The sequence below is a fragment of the Oncorhynchus kisutch genome, linkage group LG6 (genome assembly GCF_002021735.2).
Source record: "Oncorhynchus kisutch isolate 150728-3 linkage group LG6, Okis_V2, whole genome shotgun sequence".
Lineage (NCBI taxonomy): Eukaryota > Metazoa > Chordata > Actinopteri > Salmoniformes > Salmonidae > Oncorhynchus > Oncorhynchus kisutch.
In genome coordinates this window covers 51,806,985-51,827,081 of record NC_034179.2, presented here as the reverse complement: position 1 = coordinate 51,827,081, position 20,097 = coordinate 51,806,985, and the positions used below count along the sequence as shown (strand labels likewise).

The following is a 20,097-nucleotide window of genomic DNA, read 5'->3' as shown; positions in this document are numbered from 1 at the left end:
TTTAGTTTTACTTGTATTTAAGAGCAATTGGAGGCCACGGAAGGAGAGTTGTATGGCATTGAAGCTTGCCTGGAGGGTTGTTAACACAGTGTCCAAAGAAGGGCCGGAAGTATACAGAATGGTGTCGTCTGCGTAGAGGTGGATCAGGGACTCACCAGCAGCAAGAGCGACCTCATTGATGTATACAGAGAAGAGAGTCGGTCCAAGAATTGAACGCTGTGGCACCCCCATAGAGACTTCCAGAGGTCCGGACAGCAGACCCTCCGATTTGACACACTGAACTCTATCAGAGAAGTAGTTGGTGAACCAGGCGAGGCAATCATTTGAGAAACCAAGGCTGTCGAGTCTGCCGATGAGGATATGGTGATTGACAGAGTCGAAAGCCTTGGCCAGATCAATGAATACGGCTGCACAGTAATGTTTCTTATCGATGGCGGTTAAGATATCGTTTAGGACCTTGAGCGTGGCTGAGGTGCACCCATGACCAGCTCTGAAACCGGATTGCATAGCAGAGAAGGTATGGTGAGATTCGAAATGGTCGGTAATCTGTTTGTTGACTTGGCTTTCGAAGACCTTAGAAAGGCACGGTAGGATAGATATAGGTCTGTAGCAGTTTGGGTCAAGAGTGTCCCCCCCTTTGAAGAGGGGGATGACCGCAGCTGCTTTCCAATCTTTGGGAATCTCAGACGACACGAAAGAGAGGTTGAACAGGCTAGTAATAGGGGTGGCAACAATTTCGGCAGATAATTTTAGAAAGAAAGGGTCCAGATTGTCTAGCCCGGCTGATTTGTAGGGGTCCAGATTTTGCAGCTCTTTCAGAACATCAGCTGAATGGATTTGGGAGAAGGAGAAATGGGGAAGGCTTGGGCGAGTTGCTGTTGGAGGTGCAGTGCTGTTGTCCGGGGTAGGAGTAGCCAGGTGGAAAGCATGGCCAGCCGTAGAAAAATGCTTATTGAAATTCTCAATTATGGTGGATTTATCAGTGGTGACAGTGTTTCCTATCTTCAGTGCAGTGGGCAGCTGGGAGGAGGTGTTCTTATTCTCCATGGACTTTACAGTGTCCCAGAACTTTTTTGAGTTAGTGTTGCAGGAAGCAAATTTCTGCTTGAAAAAGCTAGCCTTGGCTTTTCTAACTGCCTGTGTATAATGATTTCTAGCTTCCCTGAACAGCTGCATATCACGGGGGCTGTTCAATGCTAATGCAGAACGCCATAGGATGTTTTTGTGTTGGTCAGGGCAGTCAGGTCTGGGGAGAACCAAGGGCTATATCTGTTCCTGGTTCTAAATTTCTTAAATGGGGCATGTTTATTTAAGATGGTTAGGAAGGCATTTAAAAAAAATATCCAGGCATCCTCTACTGACGGGATGAGATCAATATCCTTCCAGGATACCCCGGCCAGGTCGATTAGAAAGGCCTGCTCGCAGAAGTGTTTCAGGGAGCGTTTTACAGTGATGAGTGGAGGTCGTTTGACCGCTGACCCATTACGGATGCAGGCAATGAGGCAGTGATCGCTGAGATCTTGGTTGAAGACAGCAGAGGTGTATTTAGAGGGGAAGTTGGTTAGGATGATATCTATGAGGGTGCCCGTGTTTAAGGTTTTGGGGAGGTACCTGGTAGGTTCATTGATTATTTGTGTGAGATTGAGGGCATCAAGTTTAGATTGTAGGATGGCTGGGGTGTTAAGCATGTTCCAGTTTAGGTCGCCTAGCAGCACGAACTCTGAAGATAGATGGGGGGCAATCAGTTCACATATGGTGTCCAGAGCACAGCTGGGGGCAGAGGGTGGTCTATAGCAGGCGGCAACGGTGAGAGACTTGTTTTTAGAGAGGTGGATTTTTAAAAGTAGAAGTTCAAATTGTTTGGGTACAGACCTGGATAGTAGGACAGAACTCTGCAGGCTATCTTTGCAGTAGATTGCAACACCGCCCCCTTTGGCAGTTCTATCTTGTCTGAAAATGTTGTAGTTTGGAATTAAAATGTCTGAGTTTTTGGTGGTCTTCCTAAGCCAGGATTCAGACACAGCTAGAACATACGGGTTGGCAGAGTGTGCTAAAGCAGTGAATAGAACAAACTTAGGGAGGAGGCTTCTAATGTTAACATGCATGAAACCAAGGCTATTACGGTTACAGAAGTCGTCAAAAGAGAGCGCCTGGGGAATAGGAGTGGAGCTAGGCACTGCAGGGCCTGGATTCACCTCTACATCACCAGAGGAACATAGGAGGAGTAGAATAAGGGTACGGCTAAAAGCTATGAGAATTGGTCGTCTAGAACGTCTGGAACATAGAGTAAAAGGAGGTTTCTGGGGGCGATAAAATAGCATCAAGGTATAATGTACAGACAAATGTATGGTAGGATGTGAATACAGTGGAGGTAAACCTAGGTATTGAGTGATGAAGAGAGAGATATTGTCTCTAGAAACATCGTTGAAACCAGGAGATGTCATTGCATGTGTGGGTGGTGGAACTAATAGGTTGGATAAGGTATAGTGAGCAGGACTAGAGGCTCTACAGTGAAATAAGCCAATAAACACTAACCAGAACAGAAATGGACAAGACATATTGACATTAAGGAGAGGCATGCTTAGTCGAGTGATCAAAAGGGTCCGGTGAGTGGAGAGGTTGGTTGGTGATTTAGACAGCTAGCCAGGGCATCGGTAGCAAGCTAGCATAGGATGGAGGTCTGTTGTTAGCCACCTCCTGCGCTCCGTCAGTAGATTAGTGGGGTTCCGTGTGGTAGAGGGGATCAATCCAAATCACACAACAACAACAAAAATAAAAACAATAGATATAGTTATAGAGGCCCAAGAAGAAAACATAATAATAATAATTTTAAAAAAATAAAAAAATTGTCCGATTGTCTATTCAGATAGCAGCCGGTAAGACAGCTAACGGTTAGCAGGCCGCAGATGGGCGTTCAGGTAACGTCGCGGCGGAGGAGCCAGCCGAATAACTCCTTCGGGTAGATAACGTCGGCAGTCCAGTTGTGAAGGCCCGGTGGGGCTCCGCGAAGGCAGCAAAACGGGTCCGGATAGGCGACTGCAGCCCAGGTGCGATTGATGGAACTCAGGAGTGATTGACGGAGCTTGCTAGCTCCGGAACAATTGATGTTTGCTCCGGAATCGACGAAGGCCGATAGTCACACGGATAGCAGCTAGCTAGCTGTGAGATCCGGGCATGAATGTCCAGAGAGCAGTCGAAATCCAGGGACATGGAGAGAAAAATTGGTCCGGTATGCTCCGCTCCGAGCCGCGCTGCGCCGTACAGAACTGGCGATAGACTTTCGAGCCAAAGGATAGCCGATGACCACAAACCGTGGTTAGCTGAACACCAACGACTTGCCAGTAAAGGAGCCAACTAGCTTCTGAACTAGCTTCTGGATTAGCTACTGGCTAGTTTCAGGCCAGCCTCCTGGAGTTTCTGGCTAGCTTCTTGGAGGATTACAGATCTGAGGTAAATAATACTTTTTTATAAATATACATTGGTGAGGCGGGTTGCAGGAGAGTGTTTTGAAGATGAGTTGATGGAAAATAAAAATAAAATGTATGTGAAAAAGTTGTAAATATATATATATACAGGACACGACAAGATAAATAAAATAGTAACACAATAAAATAACAACAATGAGGAAATATACAGGCTACATACCAGTACCAAGTCAGTATACTGGGGTACGAGGTAGTTGGGGTGATTGATTGAGGTAATATATACATGTACTGTAGATAGGGGGTGAAAAGCAGAAAGTCCAGGTAACCATTTAATTAACTGTTCAGCAGTCTTATGACAGACAGTCCCACAACCAGTCAGCACCCCCTCCTACCCCTGTCCCCTCCCTTCTCCTCGCCTCCCCTCGTCTTCTCTCCCCTCCCCCCTCGTGCAGCTTCCCTACTTTCTATTTCTCCTTCAGCACAGCAGACTGCTTCTGTTTGCCATCCCAGTGTGAGTGATTGAGTTACAGCCTTTTAAATGTTGTTTACCCAACACGAGGCGATGCACATGATCGGAGGGACTTTATCGGCTAATCAGGAACCATCGACTAAACGCCTCATGTCAAAGGGCCGTTATAAAGTATTTCAGTTTCTCCGTTTAGTTTCTCTCCGTTGTCAGCTACATGAAATAGATTTTATGTGACTCTTTACCAATAGAGGTAATACATTTGGGTGGCATGGGTACAAATCTTGTTCGTCAGTAGCAGTAATAAGCCAGAGCTGGCCCCAAATTGAGTCATGTTTTATGGAACCTGACAACTCTTGTGGGAACTCGCCCAAGTGGTGCTCTGTGAATCTTGCAGTGCATTAGAAAGATATGGTGCAGCTTGTTCTTCCCTGGGTTAATGTAGAAGGTTTATTCGCACAAACTGAAATTCTCTATAGTAATGAAGTAAGTGTATTAACCCACTGGGCACACCACCTCATTTCAATGTGGTGAATTGAGTCATATTTGGTCGACACATTGATCAGTGCGATTCCAACCTATTTTCACCCACTCAAAAGACAGCCAAACGTTTGTTGAATTCCCAATGTGTTCTCACGATGCTTTCAACCATCTAAAAGCACAACCAAGTTACAAATGGGAAATCATTGTCTTGATTTAGCAATTGGGACGATTTGCACAGACCTGCAACCCTGAACATGCACGCTTTCTGTGATTACATAAGGCATTTATTGTTACATTAACCTCGAAATGTGGCTATGGATGTGTTACTCATTTTTAATAAGTACTGTTACATTAGTTTGTAAGATGGCCTTAACATTAGGTTATGTACTGTCTTTACAAAAGTCATCTTGAATTGTTTTTGGCTGAAAACGCAACCAAATATCAACGTTCATCAGAGTTGTATCTACCGCTTAGATAGTTCCATCTGAGCCACTGGCTTAATCCTATTCTTTAACTTTTATTTTTGGTTGAAATGGAAGACTTAAATCCAACATGTAATTTGTTAACTTGCATTGCAAAATTGATATTGAATTGTGTTTGGTTGTCAACGCAACCAAATATCAACGTTTGAAAGACATGTGTTTTCTGCTTGGATAGTTTCATCTGTGCCACTGAGTCTGGCTTTAATTCCAGTCTGTCTAACAAGTTAATAATTGACGTGTCGGATTCACATCTACATTCCAACCAAAAATCGAAGTTAAAGTATAGGACCAAATCAAATCAAATCCAAATTGAAATGCACTTCAAATACAGTTTGATTTGATTGAATCCTGTTCTTTAACTTTGATGTTTTGTTGAGATGGAGACGTGAGTCCAACATATTTATTATAACTTGTAGATTCCATTTTAAATCAACTAAAGCTTGAAACCTGAAACCTGAAGCCTATATGCAATGTTCCCTCTACGCTGCTGCATGCAATCACGCAAAAAGAAATCTCCCCATGCAGAGAAGCACGAGATTGAAATTCACTCAACTTTCTAGAGTTTTCCCCATTAACTCGATCAATGTTTCTCCTTACTGTGGGAATTGTGATTGAATCAACGCAACATTAGCCACTTTCAAGGCAATATAAATAACAAACTATGCAAGATTTAGTATGCACAACGAACGATGCAAGAGATGTTGTTTTAGGCTGAATGCATCGGAGTAGGATTCTATTGCATTTACAGGCATGACTCAGGTCCGTACTCTACACAGACTGGTGAGCCATAACCAATCAGCGCTTTAGTAAGCCTATATGCAAATAGACCATTGCCATATATGGATCTGTGCCATTCACTTTGAACTGGACTGTTTTTACAGCATGAGCGGTCATGAGTAGATGCACTTGTTTTGAGATCAAAGCGAGAGCTACAAATACGTGTGTACATTTGTTCATATCCTTTGCTAGTTAGTGAAATTTTAGCTCAGTTATATATAATTTGTAGTCTGCAATGGGGTAGCGATTGCTTCCTACAAGAGCATAAAATATGTGCATTTCTAGAAAGGCAAAGAGCTTTTTTTTTTACTTAAAGGGGCTGTGTTTTCCATGTTAAAATGTTATGGGATGCATTTTCTCCATTGTTTTTGATGGGAGGCCACTCTGGTAGGCCTACATTATCATCAAATAGCTACAGTAGCCTACTTTAAAACTAACAGTAGACCACTGTTAAAACTAACTTAAAGCAGGTACAGCCTCAGTGTTCACAGTAAACGCACACCGGACGTTGCACAGAATTTTCACAAAGTTCAAGTTTGCGCTCAGCAGAGCTGAAATTTGCTCACTGACGGAAAACATTCGAACGAACATTGCCTATATGTTTTGTTTCATCCTGGGCTGAATTTAAACAATAGCTGTTGATTACTTCCCAAATGCTACTGTATATAGACCTAAATAGCATCATTGATGATATGTGATTGCTGAAGTATGGTTACATTTCATTTGCTCTGTTGAACATACCCTTTGGAAAGACTTCGATAGCAACACTGAATCTATTAAGTGGAGATTTTTCAACGATCATTCTCACGATAGCACATTGGTAATAGTAAGTGACAAATATCAAAGCTAAGCAGTGCTGGGTTTGGATTAAACCCTGGTCGGGAGTAGGAAGGGATAGCTGTAGATAGCTCTGCCGGCTAGCAGAGGCGTCATGCCTATAGGCCCTGTGCCCCCTCAGATTTGTCCTGTAAAATGATTATATACTGTATATTTTGGGGGGTTTCCATGGAGTACAACTAGACACCTAGCAATTTTATGAAGTTGGCTTTAGCTAGCCCTTGGGCCTCGTTTCCCAGTTGCGATGTAACTTAAGCACTTTGACGATAGTACCAGATGCATCATTATTCATGAGGCAGCTTTTTAAGCGTTTCCCAAACATGCACGTAGAGAGAATGTTCACTAAAGTGCGTTGTTTCACCATGTGTCGATACTGATAGAATCGAAAGAAAAGCCGAGCTGCTCTCAGACCAGCTTTCTCCATTCAAATCTTACCTTAACATTAGAATCATTCCACAAGAGCGATATTACCACCTAGGGCTGAAAATAGGATATTGAGGCAACTTATTATGCTTACCAAATAATAATGCAGTAAATCACAGATTGGGCACAGCATTGCGCAAATGTTGTCACACATCATGAAACACATTGTGGGAAAAATGTCAGACAGTAGCCTAGGCACAAAATAAAATTCAATTGATTGAACATGAAATAGATTTAAATATGATTAAATTAGGCTACATGGTCCTATATAGGCTATGTATCATCTTGGTTTTCATTTGAGGCATCCTTCTATCCTTCACTTGTTTGTAACAATTGCAAATACTTAGGCAATTTTGTATTTGTAGTAAACTTTGTTCTGAAGTTATCGGCAGTCACAGTCACTAAACTATGTTTAGCCACCCTCCAGCCATCCTCACGTACTTTGTGCCTCCTCAAATTGCGGAGGTGCATGACACCCCTGCTGCTTAGCCTATAGTTTTTTTCTTATAGTGGATATTACGTTAAGATCTGACTGTGTTTTCAAGGTAAAAATGAAACATATTTTGTCTATGTTGAAAATTGGTTACCATGATGACATAATCCTGTTGTTGAAATTGTATCGTCAAAACAACAGTTTACGTTGATGACTTTTTTCAAAATCCAATGTATTTTCCAAGGAGATTCCATTTCACAATACGGTGACAAATTACGTTGGATTAGCATAAAGTATACTGTTCAACGTCTTGGAGTTAGGAACCTTGGGCCCCCCAGTTCCATTTTGTGAACCATACTAATAATGCTTCATACATGCCTTCTAGCTGGAAGTGCACTTAACTACATGTATTTTTAAACAAAACCAGTGAGCCAAGCATACTTTTCCCCACAACTATCTAAAATGGGAAAACAGCATTGTGCGCCTGCTTGTGTTTCTTTGTGCATGCATGAGTGTGTGTTTGTGTGTTTACGCAGGGACCTCTGGGACCACTTGTGGAGAGGAAGGAGGACACATAATTATCTTGCCTGTAGTGCAGAGAGAGAGAGAGAGAGAGAGAGAGAGAGAGAGCCATTACGTGTAACCATTTCTAAAGCAGTGCAGATCAATATTGTATGAATGGCAGGCGAGGGCGCTGCCCAAATATCTCACACTGCTGTTGGCTCATTACTCCAGGCTTCCTCCTTTCTCCCTGTCTCCCCCTTCCTCCCCCTCTCTATTTCTTCCTCCCCACATTATGTTCTCCTTTTTGACTCCGCAACCCTCTCTCTCTTTCTCTCTCTTCTTCTCAGCCTCTACAATGTTCTCTATCTCTGTAATGGATTTCTTCATCTGAACGAGAGGCAGACCAAAGCGCAGCGTGGTTGTTTTGATTCATGTTTTAATAAATCCCTTCACATGAACAAACTAACAAAAACAAGAAATGTGAAAACTCAAAACAGTCCTATCTGGTGCAAACACAGAGACAGGAACAATCACCCACAAACACACAGTGACACCCAGGCTACCTAAGTTTGATTCTCAATCAGAGACAACTAATGACACCTGCCTCTGATTGAGAACCATACTAGGCCGAAACATAGAAATACCCAAATCATAGAAAAACAAACATAGACTGCCCACCCAACTCACGCCCTGACCATACTAAATAAATACAAAACAAAGGAAATAAAGGTCAGAACATGACAATCTCCCTACATCTCTCTCCTCCCCCCCTCTCTCTCCCTCTGCTGTTGAACCTATAATGGACAGTAGAATCTGCTCAATTAAATCACAGGTAATGAATGCTGTGGGAAATCGGACTTGTTTTGTCGTGAACAGCATAAATAGGCCCATCCTTCCGAATGAAAATTGTATTGGTCGGGCACACATATTTTGCAAATTTTATCGTAGTTGCAGCTTTTGTTTCTAGCTCCAACAGTGCAGTAATACCTAATGATGCAAAACAATACACACAAATCCTCACCAAATTAAGAAATCAGAACGAGCAATGTCAGAGTCCTGAATATAAACACATATACACTGAGTGTACAAAACATTTTCATGACAGACTGACCAGGTGAATCCAGGTGAAAGCTATAGTATGATCCCTTATTGATGTCATCTGTTAAATCTATTTCAATCAGTGTAGAGGAAGGAAGGGGGGGGGGGGGTTAAAGAAGGATTTTTAAGCCTTGAGACAATTGAGACATGGATTGTGTGCCATTCAGAGTGTGAATGGGCAAGATAAGAGATTTAAGTTCCTTTGAATGGGGTATGGTATATGTGTGTATCAAATCAGATCAAATCAAATGTATTTATATAGCCCTTCTTACATCAGCTGATATCTCAAAGTGCTATACAGAAACCCAGCCTAAAACCCCAAACAGCAAGCAATGCAGGTGTAGAAGCATGGTGGCTAGGAAAAACTATCTCTGAGGGGTGGCCAGTCCTCTTCTGGCTGTGTCGGGTGAAGATTATAACAGAACATGGCCAAGATGTTCAAATGTTCATAAATGACCAGCATGGTCAAAATAGTAATAATCACAGTAGTTGTGCAGTAAGTCAGAACCTGAGGAGTAAATGGATTTTCATAGCCAATCATTAAGAGTATCTCTACCGCTCCTGCTGTCTCTAGAGAGTTGAAAACAGCAGGTCTGGGACAGGTAGCACGTCCGGTGAACAGGTCAAGGTTCCATAGCCGCAGGCAGAACAGTTAAAACTGGAGCAGCAGCACGGCCAGGTGGACTGGGGACAGCAAGGGTCATCATGCCAGGTAGTCCTGAGGCATGGTCCTAGGGCTCAGGTCCTCCGAGAGAGAGAAAGAAAGAGAGAAAGAGAGAATTAGAGAGAGCATACTTAAATTCACACAGGACATCGGATAAGACAGGAGAAGTACTCCAGATATAACAAACTGAACCTAGCCCCCCGACACATAAACTACTGCAGCATAAATACTAGAGACTGAGACAGGAGGGGTCAGGAGACACTGTGGCACCATCCGATGATACCCCTGGACAGGGCCAAACAGGAAGGATATAACCCCACCCACTTTGCCAAAGCACAGCCCCCACACCACTAGAGGGATACCTTCAACCACCAACTTACCATCCTGAGACAAGGCCGAGTATAGCCCACAAAGATCTCCGCCACGGCACAACTCAAGGGGGGGCGCAACCCAGAAGAATGGTCCACCACCCAAAGGACATCCAGCCAACTTGACTCAACATGGGCCAGCATCTCTGTGGAACGCTTTCGACACCTTGTAGAGTCTATACCCCAATGCAAAAGGAGGTACAACTCAATATTAGGAAGGTGTTATTAATGTTTTGTACACTCAGTGTATATGTATATAATGGTGTGTATAGACAGTGTAGACAGTATATGAAAAGAAAAGGTGTGTACAGCAGTAGTAATATAGGATAAGCCTTGACTGAATAGAATATATACATATGAGGTGGGTTAAGCAGTATGTAAACATAATTAAAGTGACCAGTGTTCAATGACTATGTTCATAGGGAAGCAGTTTCTAAGGTGCAGGGTAGAGTACTGGGTGGTAACCGGCTGGTAACAATGACTAAGTTCAGGGCAGGATGCTGGGCGGAGGCCGGCTAGTGGTGACTATTTAAAAGTCTGATGGCCTGGAGATAGAAGCTGTTTTTCAGCCTCTCAGGCTCCGCTTTGATGCACCTGTACTGTCTCTGCCTTCTAGATGGTTGCGTGGTGAACAGACCATGGCTCAGGTGGCTGAAGTCATTGATGATTGTCTTGGCCTTCCTGTGAAACCGGGTGCTGCCTGGAGGGCAGGCAGTGTGCCCACGGTGATGGGTTGGGCTGACCACACCACCCTCTGGAGAGCCTTGTGGTTGAGGGCAGTGCAGTTGCCATACCAGGCGGTGACACAGCCCAACATGATGCTTTCAATGGTGCATCTGTAGAAGTTTGTGAGGGTCAGGGGCCAAGCCAAATTTTTTCAGCCTCCTGTTTGTGTGGATGGACTATTTCAGGTTGTCAGTGATGTGCACGCCAAGGAACTTGAAGCTTTCCCCCCTCTCCACTGTGTATGGGGACCTGCTCTCTCTGCTGTATCCTGTAGTCCACAATCAGCTGCTTCATTTTGTTGATGTTGAGGGAGAGGTTATTTTCCTGTCACCACTCCGCCAGGGCCCTCACCTCCTCCTCCTCCTCCCTGTCTTGTCATTGTTGGTAATCAGGTCTACCACTATTGTATCATCAGCAAACTTGATAATTGAGTTGTAGAAGTGCGGGACCACGCGGTCATCGGTGAACAGGGAGTGCAGGAGGGGCCTGAGCACGCACCTTTGTGGGGCCCCCGTGTTGAGGATCAGCGTTGCAGAAGTGTTGTTATCTACCTTCAACAATTGGGGTTGGCCCGTCAGGAAGTCCAGGACCCATTTTCCCAGGGTAATGAGCTTGGAGGGCACTATGGTGTTGAAGGCTGAGCAGCAGTCGATGAACTGCATTTGTAAGTTTTCCTCTTGTCCCGATGGGATAGGGCAGTGTTCAGTGCGATGGCGATTGCGTCATCCGAGGATCCATTGGGGCAGTATGCAAATTCCATCCTCCATTCACCCGACTCACTTCTATGACTAAGATGGAGGCAGAATCTGAGACGGTCAGAACCAACGGTATGGCGGTCAGATAGTTATTATACACAATGATGTTACCGAATTGACGTCTTGAGGCTATATCTGTAAAATTGAAATAGACAATGACGTCAACTGTATCTTTACTATCCTGGAAAACTGCTAACAGAACGATTGCTCTAGGTTAATTTTGTAAAATGAAATGTTTAATTAAACAGCTGGGCAAAATTTACCTCGGAAACTTCCACTACGCTGCTCAGCCTGGCTACCTTGTCGGCTCCACAGGGGGTTCTCGTTCTACAGGTGGAGAGACCATCCCATACCACCCCCGTCTGTCTGTCTGTCTGTCTGTCTGTCTGTCTGCAATAATTCTGCAACTCTTCCAACTATTTACTTTTTCTCAACTGCTTCAGTTTGAAGCCAAAACACTAATGTAAAATATATATTGACATAGTCAAATAAATTAAAGTCCAAACCTCATATTAAACACTAATGGTGTTCACTATGTTGATGGTTTGCCATTCTATATTTTTTAAATAATCTTATTCAATTTTTTTCATATATTTTACATGTGGTAAGGCTACTAGATGTCTTGTGATAGATTACTTCAAATTAAATAAGACTTCATTTATTTATTTTATTTATTTCACCTTTACTTCTATGAATGGTGGGTGGAGGAGTCAAGCGCAGAGAGCAGGTAGTTCCGTAAGTGGATATTTTATTCCAATGACAGCGGAAAAACGGACATGCAAAACACAAGGGCGCATGAAACAACCCGTCCAAATAAACAGGACAAAACTGTCCGGGAAAAATAGAGATCACAATAATCAACCAACACCATAAAACAGAGAACAAGCCCTCACTAAAACCAGCCTACAAAACAAAACTAAACTCAAAACAGGTGTAACCAATTAGACCCAACTAACAGAAACAAAAGGAAAGGGAATCGATGGCAGCTAGTAGACGACGACCGCCGAGCGCCGCCCGAACAGGAAGAGGCACAATCTTCGGCGGTATTCGGGAGACAAATCCTTGAGAGATACCAAAATTCTGCTGGTTTACTGGTAGTAAACTTCAAAAGTTGGCAGCTCCCTTTGCAACCCCTAATCAGTATGCTGGCAATGAGGTGGGAGGGGTGGCAATATTTGAGTTGTGTTCTTGAAAACGAGTGCAAAAATGTCAATTTCTTCCAGCGCATTTCAATGTAAAGCAGGTCTTAGCAGTAACGCCTTGATTTTGTGAGCGGAAGCACAACCTATCCAGCGGTGATACACAGAGCCCTTATGCTCATGGAACAAGAGTGACGTTATTTTTGGGCCAGTAACCCTCGTATTAATAAACATAAAAACATGTTTTTTTTTCCTGTTTGGTTTCATTTGTCTTGCCGGATGCGTTCGCCAAGTAGCCAAGCCTATCAATAAAGGGTTTGGCTTGTGAGACTGCTTTGAATAAATCTGAATCACCAAAACTTGATTAAAAGATGGAGTTTGGGAGCAGCAAGGGACATCCCCTTTTTTGTCTAGCCTACATGTATTGTAGGACTACATTATTTTAGCCAACTCCCGTTTTGGATGTGTGTAAAACCCCCTCCATGTAGGCTACATGTGTCAATATGCCCATCATGAAACGAGAGGTGAGATGATACTGGTCCCCCTCCTATTTAGAACATATTTTTATGTAACAATTGCTTGTTTTCTGTCTCATATGATGACAAACCAAGCCCTCCATAAACTACCCTTACCCCCTAGGCCTCTGTCTCTCTCTCTCTCTCTCCTTCTGTGCTCTACTTCTCTTGTCTGCCAGGGTCTGGCGCCCCACTCTGAGAGCACCTGTACTAGCTCTCCTGGCAGGCCTGTAAAGGGGGTCAACAAGGCGTCTGAGTCCCAATCTGGCCCCATCAGTCTGCCTTAACACTAACCCACCGCCCAGAGAGAGCGAGGACACGCCTGTCATAACTCTACATAGCTACCAGGACAGGTCGTCACGGAGGTGTTTTTGTTCTAACATTATTAGCATATCTAAATGTGTGGCACTGTCAGTGTAGGACAAGTGGAGCTGTGAGAGAGGTCATGTATTTCCTTTTAAAGTTTGCGAAACTTCCTCCATCTACCTACTTCTTCATTTCTTCGAGTCCCAACAAGCGTTATCTGGGTCACATAACTGCAGGATCTTTATTGTCTTAAAAAGATGACTGTGTGTGTGTGTGTGTGTGTGTGTGCGTGCGTGTTCTCAAACCTCTGTTGATTCCCTAGAATGGTCAGCTCCAGCAGCGCCTGAACAATGTGGAGAGGGACTTCATCATCTTCAACAGAGAAAGGTAGGAGACTCAGTATATGTCCTAAAGGAGATACAATATATAGTCCGGTGGTCTACATTAACACCAAAATGTGGCACCTGCTGTCGTCCTGAGTTTTGTCTAAAATCGCCCAGATTTGATGTCCAGATTCAATGTGAGTTGCCAGAGAACTGTTCCATCCCTCCAATCAAGCTCAGCTGAAAAGTTAGGCATATTTTAGATGGCCTACGGCAAATGTATTGGGCCACAGGCAACAGGACGTATTTACAGAAAAAGTTGCAATAATGAATCTTGAATGTGTCCCCTAATACTGAGTAACATATCATGGTAGAATCTCATGAGCAAAAACACATTTATTTACATATCATATTACCAGAAAGCAAGAAATCAAGCTTTTGTCGTTCTCCTGATAGGTCAAAGAAGGCTGTGGCAGACACAGAGGTAGCAGACCTCACCACGACAGAGAAGAACAAGGCTATCGAAGACGGACGGAACAACAATGTGGACCCGGCAGCCTACATATCAGGATAGCGGACTACGGCTTGAGCCGTAAGTCGCCACGCTAACCTGGCCACAGCTTGTAGATCACTACTAACCAATCGTCCACTTCCCCTCTCCCCTGGCCGGCGCAGGGCACTCAGATTGAACTTTAACCCTGACACATTCCCCCAACAGCCAGCTATTATGCCCAGACCCCAGACTTCAGGAGCTCACATAGACTGCTACTTTACAAAGTGAGGCACCTGACCTAGACAGACAGACAGACCCTGGCTCTTTTCACTTTTCCTATGATGGGAGACGTGCCTCTCAGTGGGCAGCCCTCCTCACACTCTACCCTGATCTGACCTGCCTGATGCGCTATGGTCTCCCAGAGCTCTCCTCCCTCCACCAAGTTAGCCAGGCCCAGGAAATTACTTAACTACAAACCCAGCAAGGAGCAGAGCCAGACAGGATACAGCCACTATGCCTGTTATGCTGAGGCTAAACTCAGGCCAGGCAGGAAATGAAGCATAATGTTGACAAGTAGGAGACTACGTCTTTGAAAACAGTGCTGACTTGCTTTTGGAAGAGAGAGGGGTTGTGAGTAGCGTCACACAAAAGGAATTAGGATTAGAGTATGCGACATGAGGCCTTTGTTTTCAAGACTCCAACCACAGATTCCTCTTCGAAGACAAAGAGAACCACTGTAGGCTTGATCGCTAACTGCTGAAAGTAATATGTCTCTGTGACATTATTAGGCATCAATGTGGCTCTCAAGCAAACCAAAATGACTGGTGCTCGACATGGATATTTTGTACATAAATCTTCATTGATGAATAGATAGGTATTGTCTGTTCCGCGCACAAACATGATTTGCACACGCTTCTCCATTAGTTGTAGTATTTATGCACAGAGGTCAAAGAGGAGCAGATGAATCCTCATTCTATTCTGGTTTTTAGAGGGGTGCCAGTAGAGGAGAGTGGGGGAACTTGACCCATTTGTTACATTCAGCGTCAAGTCTGCCAAGGGAAACAGGGTATTCTTTCCAATAAAGATATCTACATATATGTCAGGATGTTGTGAATCGCTGCAAATAATCCGAATTCATCTCAAACGTTATACTTTTGAAAACATATCTTGTTATAAAGAAAAGTGGTCTCTTGGCACAACTTACCCCGGGGAATGGGGTAAGTGGATCCCCGGGGAATGGGGTATGTGGATCCCCGCGACAGGTTAAGCAAGTTAAGCCGCCTACACATTTCTGTGCTGAATGAAATAATACCACTACCTTTTTAAAGACCATGTCTATCTTTATTTCAAAAACACAATCCATCACAATAACTTTTCTTGTCTTTTAATCATTTTAAGGATCTTTTAACACAGGTTTAACACCTAACAAACACTTTGTACTTTTGTAATCACTTTTAACATAGGCCAGGCCTTGTTGTTACCTCATATCCCAGTGATAATACCTTGCATTATGCCTTGGGGGGGAAAAAACACTTCAATTTGATCGACTTACCCGATGGCCATTGGCTCAACTTACCCCAAGGCAAACATTTTGACTATATTATCCCACACAGCTACAAGGATGAACTTTCATGCTAGGTTTAGGACATCATTATTGAAGCTTATAAAGACCCCAACCCCAAAATCTTTAAATGATCTACTTTGGTTTATTTGTTCGTTTATTTGGACATAACTTGCTTACCACTTTTTTTCCATGTGGTTTCTTCCTTCACAGACTCCATGAAACTTCTTCCTAAATATTTGGCCAAATGATACATTTTGTGTATGGTTTCCCTAGAAACAAGGGTGGCTCAACTCAACCCCACTCTCCCCTATGTGCCTTCTAACTTGTATATAGCACATACTGGGTTTCCCCGTGTAGAGAATGATCATCATACAGTCAGTTTGTTACACGGTAAATCACCATCCTCTAGTCTAATACGTGTTTTGGAAAATAACTTTGCCATTATTTTGACCCGATCTGAAATACAATTCAAAACGTATCCAATGCTTTTCCTGTCCTTAGTTATCAGATCTACTACTGGGACCTTTCTAACAACCCTTATTGGTACAGATATTCAAACTAGCATTAGGTTTTCCAGAAATGTATGTAATTCAATTGCACAATGAAAGCAGAGTTGTACACGGAGTGCTGCATTTTGTTTGTCATTTGTTGTTTTGTTGTCAAGCAGCTGGTGCCTTAATTTCGTACGTTTCTTTGGGACACCGACCTTTACCACCACTTTGTTCTTTTTTATTACCGCGCTGCTTCTAAACAAGCAGAAACACTGTTGAACGTTTCCTTTTACATTCACAGGTGTTACCTAACTAACTGCTCATTGTGCGTCTTTAAATACATCGCCAGATAAATGTAGCCTTTCGTGGATTTGGCAACAAGTTGGAGGCATTGGTTAAAAAGACCGACAAAACATAGTTGTGGAAGAGAAAAGTGTTGTATTAGGCTCCTCCTGTGCAAACTGCCTTGGCGTATACCACATAGGCACTTAGGGTAGAGCCTGTATATCTTTCAGTCCTATTACCTGGAGCTGTGCCTCTCTATATGGCTTCTTAAAGGTACAGTGCAGTCAAAAACACGATTTCCCTGCGTTTTATGTATATACTTCCACACTACGAGGTTGGAATAATACTGTGAAATTGTGACAATTATGATACGTCCCTTTTAGTGTAAGAGCGGTTTGAGGAGACCGCCTGAAATGTCATCCTTTTTTGGTGGGATGGAGTTTTGGCCTTCCATGGTGACATCACCATGTGGTAAATTAGTTAATAGACCAGTAAGAAAGATTGTTCCCGAACCTCTCTGCCAATAATAGGTCATTTTCAGTTTTCCCCCTCTCCATTCAGAACACTCCAAGACAGTCCTAGCTATAATTCTTGCATGAGAAATTGAACTCCGCTAAGAAGCTATTTTTGTTTCTTTTTGACTATCTGAGATGAAAACAATCACAGTAAGATACTTAATTGTTACCCAAAAATGAAAGGCTGCATTGGACCTTTAAGGCTGGGGGCTGTAGTGGTTATGGTGGGGATAAATCCTGTAGTTGTAGGCCTGTCTGGCTCTTCCTAGGGGGGAAGTCAAAAGCATATCAATCACACTACTGACTCTGAGTGGGAATTACCATCTCCTGGAACACCCTCCTGACATCAGAGAGAGAGAGAAAGAAGTTTGACACCTGCGTGCCCTCCAGAGAGAGATTATAGAAGGAGACTTTCTGTACATAACCTGCAAAAAATGGGTTAGAGAAGCGGGTTCGAATCCCATTGCCGACGGGGGAGAATCTGGCAGGCGTGAGCTGGTAACCGGAGGGTTGCCGTCGTCAATATTACAGGTGTCATATACTGCCGGCTCAACCCCCTAAGTCTGCTCATTGGATGCTGCCCTCTGCTCCAGCCTCTCCAACCTAATGTGTGTTTGTGTGTATCTGTGTGTGTATATTGAAGGGGTTGGGTTAATGCAGAAGACACATGTCCGTTAACTAATAAAGTATATCTTAAAACAACGTGATGAGTTACCCAGAGAAATACCTCAGAGGGTTAAATGCTAGACCTGTTTTTGATCATGTGTGGTGTTGGTTTTCTGATTAGCAGCAACAGGAGACTAGAGGGAATACTATATAATTAATGATGGCAGATAAATCGACAAATCCATTACAAATTGGTTTCAAACAAGCCTTTCCTCCATCTCCATGCTTCGTGTGTGGTTGATTTTCTATGATAAACTACAATGGAACACTGCCACCTAGTGTGTGTTAGTGGTAGTGCTCCTGTGTACTTAAAGGCCCAGTGCAGTCAAAATGGGATTAATCTGTGTTTTATAACACTATGAGATTGGAATAATACTGTGAAATTGTGAAAATTATGATAATGCACTTTTAGTGTAAGCGCTGTTTGAAAAGACTGCCTGAAATTTCAGTCTGTTTTGGTGGGATGGAGTTTTGGCCTTCCATGGTGACATCACCAGGCGGTAAATTAGTTAATAGACCAATAAGAAAGAGAGTTACAAACCTCTCTACCAATAACAGCAAATGTTCAGTTTTCCCCTCCCCAAACAGACCAAATACAATGTCTACAAATATCCTTTCACATTTATTTATTTCTGTCTGTGCTAATCCAAGTAATGTATTTAAAATAAAGTTGAGGATTAAAACGGAGTCATGCCTCTGTTGTGTACATTCACTGTTTGTATTTCTGTAGGAGTGTCATGCCTACGGTTGGATGAGTCTGTGTCAATGTCACTGATATGTTGGAACCAAGGTAAACACCACTGATACTGTATAAATTTTTAAAGTATTGATTTTGCCCTTTGCAGAGATGGGCTTATGCCTGAATAGGCATGGGAAACCACAAGACACTCACAATAAGAATATACTAGAGAGAGCGAGAGCTGTGTGCTCTCTGCCTCTCTTAAACAACCTTATGTTGTAAGTTCCTCAGTAGCCTTAGCAGGTGGCTATGGATGAGTGGCAGGGCTGTAACGCATTAGGGGCCTTATCACTAAGAGCCAAAAGGGCAAACCTATGAAAACAGTCCTAAATCAGACCGACACACAGCTCTGGGTGGGACAGCGACACAGTGGAGAATGGCACCAAAGAGAATAAGCTAAGTATAGCATCCCCCAGACTATCAATTGTAGTCCCGCAGAAACAGGAAGCATAGTTTAGGCTTGATTTGTTTGTCTGATGTGTTATTTATGAGAAGGCTTTGTTGCTCCTCCTTCTTCAGATTTGGCTCCAGTATTTGTTGTTACACACCAGAATGGTGAGCTCACCAAGTAATTTGGGGCGAACACACCAATTTAGCCACTGTTTCCTTGGTGAATCACACTGTATTCATCAAAGCTGTGCATGAGCTAATATGTCATTTGGTACTTTCAGGGCTTTATGAAGCTTATGCTGAGTTGATGTCACACTTCATTACTGCTGAGCTCCTCCACCCCTTAGAAAAACAGAGGTTATGTTCAGAGCCGCTGAGGTCATAGTGGACAACAGCCAAAGTCATGCTGCCTGTAACTAATTATCATATGTCCTATACTCACAAAAATGTAGAATGTTTATATCTTCCCCGATACTACAGGCTCTCTTTTTTGGTTTTTAGATCTTGCCAGAGATCAAGTCAAGACTGGAGTCCTTGTGGAGTCCTCTCTCTTTCTCCCTCTCTGACCGCCCACCCGCTCCTGTCTTAATCAGCTGGAGACATTACCTCTTTAACACATCATCAGCAAGTTACCATGCATCATGTGCTTTTCCCATTCACTGCTAGTCTGTCTGTGGCCAACTTCTCCCCAGATCCCCTTTTAAGATGAGCCCCCCATTACTCTTCCTCGGTGGGCTCTGAGATCAAAGTTGATCCAGCGCTTTCCCACATTCACAGGGTAACCTGTGAGTCTCCGTGAATGATATACACTCCTCATAAAGCCAAGTTGAAGTCAAGCTGGAGGATCACATAAGATAAGAATAACAGGGGTCTTTATTGGATTTCTCCTCAAAGAGCCTCTCTCCCCCCACACAAGCTCATATGTTGTAAATGGACATACTGTATAAACTAACTGGCCAGTGACAACTATATTATCTTGGGGAGGGTTTATATATACAATGCCAATAAGTCCTTGTGAACTGGATGTGTTTGCAAAAATAATGCTGACTATCTCCCACTCCAGACTGAGATGTCGTTTTATAGAAGCAATCTTCTCAGTTTATCATAATGACAGCCTTTAAAAGTGATGTCATGATACTTTAACTGGCTATAAAATACAAAAATGATAACAGAGTGGTGACAAGTTTACTGCCAGGTTAAACAATGGGTCAGAAAATGGGAAATTCCCTA

At 43.2% G+C, this 20,097-nt stretch overlaps 1 protein-coding gene across 1 annotated transcript in view; it reads left to right on the top strand.

The window, feature by feature from the left end:
- stk32a (serine/threonine kinase 32A) overlaps positions 1 to 18,419 on the top strand; it is a 70,788-nt gene extending 52,369 nt beyond the window's left edge. The window contains exons 11-12 of the mRNA XM_031826923.1: positions 13,724 to 13,788; positions 14,181 to 18,419. Of these exons, the coding sequence (XP_031682783.1) occupies positions 13,724 to 13,788; positions 14,181 to 14,298 (183 nt within the window). The 3' untranslated portion in view covers positions 14,299 to 18,419. The remainder of the gene's footprint in view (positions 1 to 13,723; positions 13,789 to 14,180) is intronic.
- Positions 18,420 to 20,097: the final 1,678 nt, after the last annotated feature.